Below are 7,500 nucleotides of genomic sequence, written 5' to 3'. Positions count from 1 at the left end.
CCCTCCTCCTCATCATCATCATCATCATCGTCCTCCTCATCCTTGACAACCTTCACTTGTACTTCCTGTCCCTTCTTCTTCTTGTGCGTGTCTTTCCCTTCCTCCTCTGCTGCCACAACCTCTGCCTTGGTGTCAAAGTGGAAGCTGTCCAGCACGGCCACCACAGCCCGCACCATCCTCTTCTCCACCACGCGCTGCCGCCGCACCGTCGACAGGTGCCGTCGCAGCGTCTGCAGATACAGCGGCCAGTGCATCTGACCAGCCAGCGCGCCTGTCGGTGTTGAGAGGTGTCGTACGATTTAGTGAGAAGATGGAGAATGTGACAATGAACATGAGGCATTAGTCGGGGCTGCATGTGTACGCAGTCAACGCCATGCTTGGGGTGAAGACAAACATATTCACGTCCACAACGGCACACACACACACACATCGACGCACCGATGGCATCGATTGCGACGTCGACAAACGAGGCGTCGGCGTCATCGCCGCCGTCTGCAATTGCGCGCAGCGCCAGCGGCAGCAGGAACCCCGTGATGGTGTCCTGTGTAAACCTGTGGGCAGGCAAGTAAAGCCGCAGTCACGCGGTGAGGGTGGCGGATTCGCAGGGCACGTCAATACAACACACAGATCGACATGGACCAGCACCACAGACCAAAATGCCGTACACACACGCGTACACGCACACACGTGCACGCACACATACGCACACATTCACGCACGCACGCACGCACACACACATTCACGCACACATGAACACACACGACACATATGCACACCATACACAGGCGTATTCAAATACACATGCATGCCCGAACAAGTTGTGTCACCGGCTATACCTGTGTGAAAACCGGAGCGTGCATGGACGAGAGACGTCTGCGTCGCCACTGCCATCAACGTCGTTGTCATCCTCCTGCTGCTTGTGCTGCACGCGCTTCATGCCAATGGTGCGGGCGATGCGCAGGAGTGCTCGCGACCGCTCAATCTGCTTCACGCTTCGCATTCCGCGGAAGAAGCACTTGGTCTCGTCCTCGCCCTTGTGGGGCAGCAGCGGCACCATGTCTGCCAGGATGCCGTCACCACTGACGTTGGCGGTGATGAACTGCAAGAGCTCCAGCGCCGCCGCCCGCGTCATGTCGAGATCGGACCGGATCGCCCGCTTCAAGACGAGAAGCAGCCTGGTCACCCATACGATAGGAAGGCGGTCATGAGGTGAGTGCACATGCGTGTGCGTGTGTGTGCGTGCGTGTGTGTGCGTGCGTGTGTGTGTCTGTGTGTATGTGTGTGTCTGTGTCTGTGTGTGTGTGCGTGTGTGTCTGTGTGTCTGTGTATGTGTCTGTGTGTGTGTGTGTGTCTGTGTCTGTGTCTGTGTCTGTGTGTATGTGTGCGTGTGTGTGTCTGTGTGTGTGTGTGTGTCTGTGTCTGTGTCTGTGTCTGTGTGTATGTGTGCGTGTGCGTCTGTGTGTGTGTGTGTGTGTGTGTGTGTGTGTCTGTCTGTGTGTGTGTCTGTGTGTATGTGTGTGTGTGTGTGAAGGTGAAACAGCACAGCATGGGAGCACAATGTGGCAGTTGTACGCACCGCTTCTTCACGATGACGTGGAGCAAAGAGCGCCTGTTGTCGCGGCCCATGATGGAGTTGATCATCACCATGATCGTCTCCACAGCACCCCTGCAATGTGTAACAGAGACAGGTGAGCTACTCACATCCGATGACGTGACCTATCAACACGCACGCACGCACAGACACACACACATACACACACAAACAGACACACAAACAGACACACAAACAGACACACACTCACACACACACACACGCACGCACACACACACACACAAACGCACGTTCTGAGGGAGAAGTCTTCGAGGAAGATGAGGTTGGTGACGGCCTCAATGAGCGCCTCCAGCTGAAGACGCGTGAACTCGTCCACGGCGTTCCGCACCCGCTCAAGCGCAGACAACCGCTTGACAAAGTCAAACGACACGCCCAGCTTGCCCCTGCAGGCAACAGCACAATAACCAACAGTACAGCAGGCAACCAATCAAACCAAGCAAAATTGGGCACCCTCACTCGCAGCCAAGGTACGCATGTGCACAAGCACACGAGTTAACGCAAGCAGCTGCGCACACGTACGAGCACTTGCGCACAAGCACTGCATCGTACTTTGCTGTGGCGTTGAGGTCGTAGAGGATGTCCACGATGGGTTTGAGTTCGGTGGCGTCGGCATTGGCCATTGCATCAACTGTCTTGCACAGCGCCAGGCGCGCATTGTCTGTTGCCAGCCAGCCAAACAGGGTGCACATGACCCCAGCATACTGCACAACCAGCACACAGCCGTTGATAGGTGGTGAGACGTAATGAAAAGACGCAATGAAGAAAAATATCGACGAACAACAGAGCACACACACACACACTCACTCACACACACACTTACACACGCTCACTCACACACACACTCACTGACACACACACACACAGCCATCTCGGCTACGGTGCATCACCAACAACAACAACCGCAGCAGAAACAAAACAAGCGTCACGACCATACAGCAACATCGCGGCAGGACCCTTGACCCTCCGCCCCACACACGAGTGTAGGTCAGTGTGTGCACCTGCAGGGAGTCGCCAAATTTGCGGAAGGAATCGGCGAGGACGCTGAGGATGAGCGCTTTCCTGTTCTCGGAGACGCGACGCGTGTGCACCTCGAGATACGGCACCAGCAGTTGCGCCAGCAGCTACAGGAGATGAAGACAGGGTGTTGTGGCGGAAAGTGGGGGCGTGAGTGGAAAAGAAAAGAAGAGGGAGGAGAATGGTGAAGGTGGACAGCAAATCTGTCCGGCTGCAAGCAGAAACAATCACGTGTACAAGAACACATACGCATGTACACGCACACACACACGCACACGCACACATGCACACGCATCAAGCACACACACACACACACTCACTCACGCGCGCGTACCTTTGCGTCCTTTTCCTCCGTTGCGAACGGAGCGATACGCGCGAGAACAGAGAGCTTCACCCACGAGAAGCGGGCAATGCTGTTGCGGTCCCTGGCCTCGGCGGCTGCACGGGAGTTGGTTCAAGATTGGGTAGAGAGGTGATGACGCGTGAGTACAGGTGATGATGGGAGATGGAATGGTGTTGCCAAGTGCAGTGCAATCTACAGTTGAAAGAGACGCGCATGCTCCCACGCACACGCGCGCAAACGTACAGGCACACGCGTGATCGCATGACCGCATGTGCCCCACGCGCAAGAGAACACCAGCAACTGCACCTTGGCGGATCATGAGAGCGTAGAGGGAGGAGACGAGTTTTGGAATGTGCGGCTCCATGACAGAACTGTCTTTGTCCTCTTCCGAAACCTTGGACATTCGACTGAACGCGGTGCGGTGGTCAGAAAGAGAACCAAACAAGGAAAGCCGTTAGCGGGAGCGAAAATAGAGGACAGAGACACGCACCTACAGTTGTGATGTTCAGCAATTCAGGCATGCACACACACACATACGCACACACACATACGCACACACACAAACACACACACGCACACGCACACACAAACACACACACACGCACACACACATACGCACGCACACACATACGCACACACACGCACACACACATACGCACACACACATACGCACACACGCACACAATCACACAAACACACACATGCACACACAAACACACACACGCACACAATCACATCAGACGCACCCTGCTGTGCCTGGGAGGAGGTTGTCTGCCATGCCAATGACCTCACGCTCAACGGGGAAGGCGATGCGCGGGTGTGACAAGACCTCAAACACGCGCGAGAGGACGGCGCTGCCGCTGATGTTGAACAGGCGGTGCATGTTCGGATCCTCGCTCCACGTGCTGCAGATGGACAGGAGTATTGAGAGGGATCACAAGCAGGAGTGAGCAGGGAAGAACGGTTGTGCATTCATGGATGTTTGGGCATGTTGCCACGTTGCGTGAGGCAAAGATGGAGGGAGGCGAATCAAAACACACACAACAAACAAGGCCGAAACAACACCCCCAATGACAACTCCAGCCGCGTAGCCCTCGTCAACACCCAGCGGTGTGTGCTCACATGAGGAGTTGGAGGATGGGGACGACGGCGTTTGAGCATTCGTGATACAGCGACGCCACCTGCGGCCCAATCACGTGCGCGTGCACCGCGCTCGCAAACGGCTCCAGCAATTTCTGCACACGTGCACGGTAGGAAGGAGGACAGAGCAGGCGCAATGACGGATGAACACATGATCCGCATGCACGTGTGTGGTTGATTGACGCACGTGCATGCCTCCAATTCCGGTGCACCCTCCTAAATTACACACACACACACACACACACATACACATACACACACACACACGCCACGCACCGCGTTGAAGAAGTTGTAGAGGCTGCAGAGGCGGCGGATGCTGAGCTTGCGGATCATCCTGAGTTCACGGATGTAGCGCGGGGCGACCTCGTCACGACGGGCGAGCAGGGCGTGGGCCTCGCGCGCCATCTGCACCATGATGGCCACCATCATCGGCAGGTGCGGCTGCAGACGCGTGCCAAACACCTTCAGCAGCGACTCGGCAAGCATCAGGAAACCTGTGACGGGTGGGGGGGGGTGTTGAGAAGTGTGGTGGAAAGGGAAGATCAGGGCAACGGGCAACATAGGGTTAAGGAATGGTCGCACGACAACACAATTCACGGCACAAACACCTGTGACGAGTGCGGACGCACAAGCATGCAAGTGCATACACGCGTCCCCCCACACACACACACACGTTCACACAAACACACACGTGCACACACACGCATTCACACAAACACAACACACCACCACAACCACGAGCAGCTTAAGATACGCACCGACTTGGCGGTTGAGCGGAACGGCTGCGTGCACGTCTGTGCCGACGTTGAACTCCGCCAGCAGCGCGTCCACATCCACAGCGGCGCCCGGCGCAACGGAGACGGGTGGCGTTGGCGACTGTGCAAACGGCAGCACGAGCAGATGCAGGAACGCATCGAGCACAAAGCCCTCACCGCCCTCTGTGCGGCAGTCGGCCAAGTAGCGGAGAATGAGGGCGCGCTGGAACTTGGGCGAGTACTTCTGGGACTTGCCCTTGCGCGCAAACATCTTGGCCTGCAGCAGCCGGAAGAACACGGTCGTCACCTCTTCAACATGCTCCGGTGCTACGACTGCACACGTGTAGAAAGGGGTGGCGGTGAATCGTATGGGGGTAAGTGCTGTACAGCGAGTGTGAACGGAATCACGAAAAAAATGCTGCAAGGTTCACACACACACACACACACACACACACACACACACACACACACACACACACACACACACACACACACACACACACACACACATACCGGCTGGGGAGGCGACGTTGAATGTCTTCAAGCGCTCTGTGAGCTGGGGCCCCATCTCCGTGTTGACGGCCATCATGGGCTCCAGGTACTTGCGCACCACGCGGCTGAACGAAGCGCTCGCCTTGAGGGCGTTGGCGCGGATGTTCGCGTCAGAATGGTGCAGGAAGTTGTGCACAATCGCCTGCAGGCGCTCCCACTCCATCAGCGCCTTTCCGTTGTTGAAGCTGGCGAGCACAGAGAGCATGGCCTCCATCTGGCTCAGCGCGACCTTTCGACGCTTGCGCACCATGCGCACCATCTGCCGCCGCCGCCAGAACACGCGGCGACGCGCAGCCGCCGTTGGGTCATACGCCTGCATAGCATCGTCGCCATCGTTGGTGGCGTCGGTACCATCGCGCTTCGTGTCATCGTCGTCAACTTTGTCGTTAAAGGTGTCATTCTCCCGCTTGGGGCGCTTGCTATCACGACCACCACGTCCTCGACCACCACGACCACCACGACCACCACGACCGCCACGACCACCACGACCACCACGACCACGACCACGACCACCACGACCACCACGACCACCACGACCGCCACGACCACCACGACCACCACGACCACCACGGCCGTCGTGCTGCATCGCGCTGCGCTTCCTGCGCCGTTCATCATTGTCGTCGTCGTCGTCGTCATTGCTGACGCTCTCATCGTCACTGAGATTGTCGAGGTCGCCGCCAAGATCCTCAATGCCGAGCGACTGCATCGAAATGCCTGCAGGCACGCACGACAACATGCAGATTGTGAAGCGAGGATTCGACGGTAAGTATTGAGCACAAGCGCTGGGGTCGGCACAGCAACCCGTGCAAACAACAGGTGTCACATAACCACGCTGCAATCGCCACAGCAGGGTGGAAACAAGGTCACATGCATGTTAGAGCAAAGTAAAGACACGACAGCAGCGCGTGAACGCACCCGCGAGGCCGGCGTTTGCGACGGAAATGTCCTGCAGTTTTCCTGCTCCCTCTTCGACCACCAGGTAGTCGTCGTGCAGCTGGAGGAACTTCTCAACCAGCGTCCTGTTGAGGAAGACGGACGGATGGCCATGAGCATGAAGACGAGCGAAGATGGGAAATGGGGATACAATACAACAACGTTCAAGCGCAGCCCTCTGTTGAGCAGCAATGGCACTGAACTCCAGGTACACATCAAACCAAATGCACCAGTCTCGCAGGCAGGGTGGCTTGCACAGGCGATCTCACAAACACACGCGCACACGCACACACGTTCATACAACAAGCATACCAACGCACCTGTGCTTTTGCTCGGTGAGGAGGGGCCAGGTGTTGGCGAGCTCGGCAAAGGTTTGCATGAGCTTGAGCACATCAACGCGCGGTTGCGGGCACACGGCGTTGACAAACCGGTCTGCAACCTGTGTCATGTTGTTGTCCCAGTCCGGCTTCTGCAGAAGGTTGATGCGATGCTCCAGCGGGTGCACCAGACACCGGAACGACAGCACGTCCAAGCGGTCGTCGACGATGCGGTGTGCCGAGTCTGTCACCTGCTGCTGGCCAATGGTGCGCGCCTGCTCCGTCATGATCTCGCCCATCTCCACGCTCGCGTCAAGCACGCGCATGAACTTGTCCTCAAAGAGCGTCCACAGCACGAGCGGGCGGTAGCGGGCAAACTCGCCAAGCGCCTTCTTCGCGTCGGCCCACAGCAGCGTGAGGTTGACGTGGTGCAGGCCAAGCAGGTATGCCATGGTCAGGCGGAGCAGCATGTCAGGGGTGCGGCTCAGGTACTTGCCCGAGGACGCGCGCATAATCTGAAGCCGCTTGTCTCTGTTGCAGATGAACGAGAGGAGGTGGGGTGAGCAAGAAGAGAGGGTGAAGGAGATCATGGATTGCGTCGAAGAAGTTGGCCATGAAATGAGGGTGGTGTGGACGTCAGGACAATAACACAAGCACAGCAAACTCGCACGCTCACAACAACACGCTCATCAACACAACACACACACACGCGCGCACGCACGCACGCACGCACGCACGCACACGACCCTACCTGTGGGCGTGGAGGGTGAGGGGAAGCGCCTCTGCTGTTCGCAGGAGGTGCATGATGTCACACGGGCCGTCGAGTTGTGTCGT

General features: G+C 57.3%; 1 protein-coding gene across 2 annotated transcripts in view; it reads right to left on the bottom strand.

Annotated features, from left to right (window-relative positions):
- PTSG_12358 overlaps positions 1–7,500 on the bottom strand; it is a gene marked incomplete at its 3' end in the record, with an annotated part of 18,900 nt that overhangs the window by 7,287 nt on the left and 4,113 nt on the right. Inside the window, exons 10-26 of one of the 2 annotated variants that reach the window (XM_004993593.1) lie at positions 7,418–7,451; positions 6,670–7,197; positions 6,332–6,435; positions 5,378–6,130; positions 4,868–5,197; positions 4,386–4,603; positions 4,092–4,204; positions 3,716–3,874; positions 3,276–3,376; positions 2,961–3,064; positions 2,611–2,733; positions 2,162–2,313; positions 1,843–1,995; positions 1,577–1,666; positions 837–1,175; positions 439–551; positions 1–271 (exon numbers count right to left, since the gene is read on the bottom strand). The exon at positions 1–271 is cut by the window's left edge and continues 411 nt beyond it. In XM_004993593.1, coding sequence (XP_004993650.1) covers positions 1–271; positions 439–551; positions 837–1,175; positions 1,577–1,666; positions 1,843–1,995; positions 2,162–2,313; positions 2,611–2,733; positions 2,961–3,064; positions 3,276–3,376; positions 3,716–3,874; positions 4,092–4,204; positions 4,386–4,603; positions 4,868–5,197; positions 5,378–6,130; positions 6,332–6,435; positions 6,670–7,197; positions 7,418–7,451 — 3,685 coding nt within the window. Of the gene's footprint in view, positions 272–438; positions 552–836; positions 1,176–1,576; positions 1,667–1,842; positions 1,996–2,161; positions 2,314–2,610; positions 2,734–2,960; positions 3,065–3,275; positions 3,377–3,715; positions 3,875–4,091; positions 4,205–4,385; positions 4,604–4,867; positions 5,198–5,377; positions 6,131–6,331; positions 6,436–6,669; positions 7,198–7,417 lie in introns of both variants that reach the window. The other variant, XM_004993592.1, reaches the window with a different exon arrangement.

This window comes from Salpingoeca rosetta, assembly GCF_000188695.1.
Source record: "Salpingoeca rosetta unplaced genomic scaffold supercont1.13, whole genome shotgun sequence".
Taxonomy (NCBI): Eukaryota; class Choanoflagellata; order Craspedida; family Salpingoecidae; genus Salpingoeca; species Salpingoeca rosetta.
This window is presented reverse-complemented; position numbering and strand designations above follow the sequence as displayed.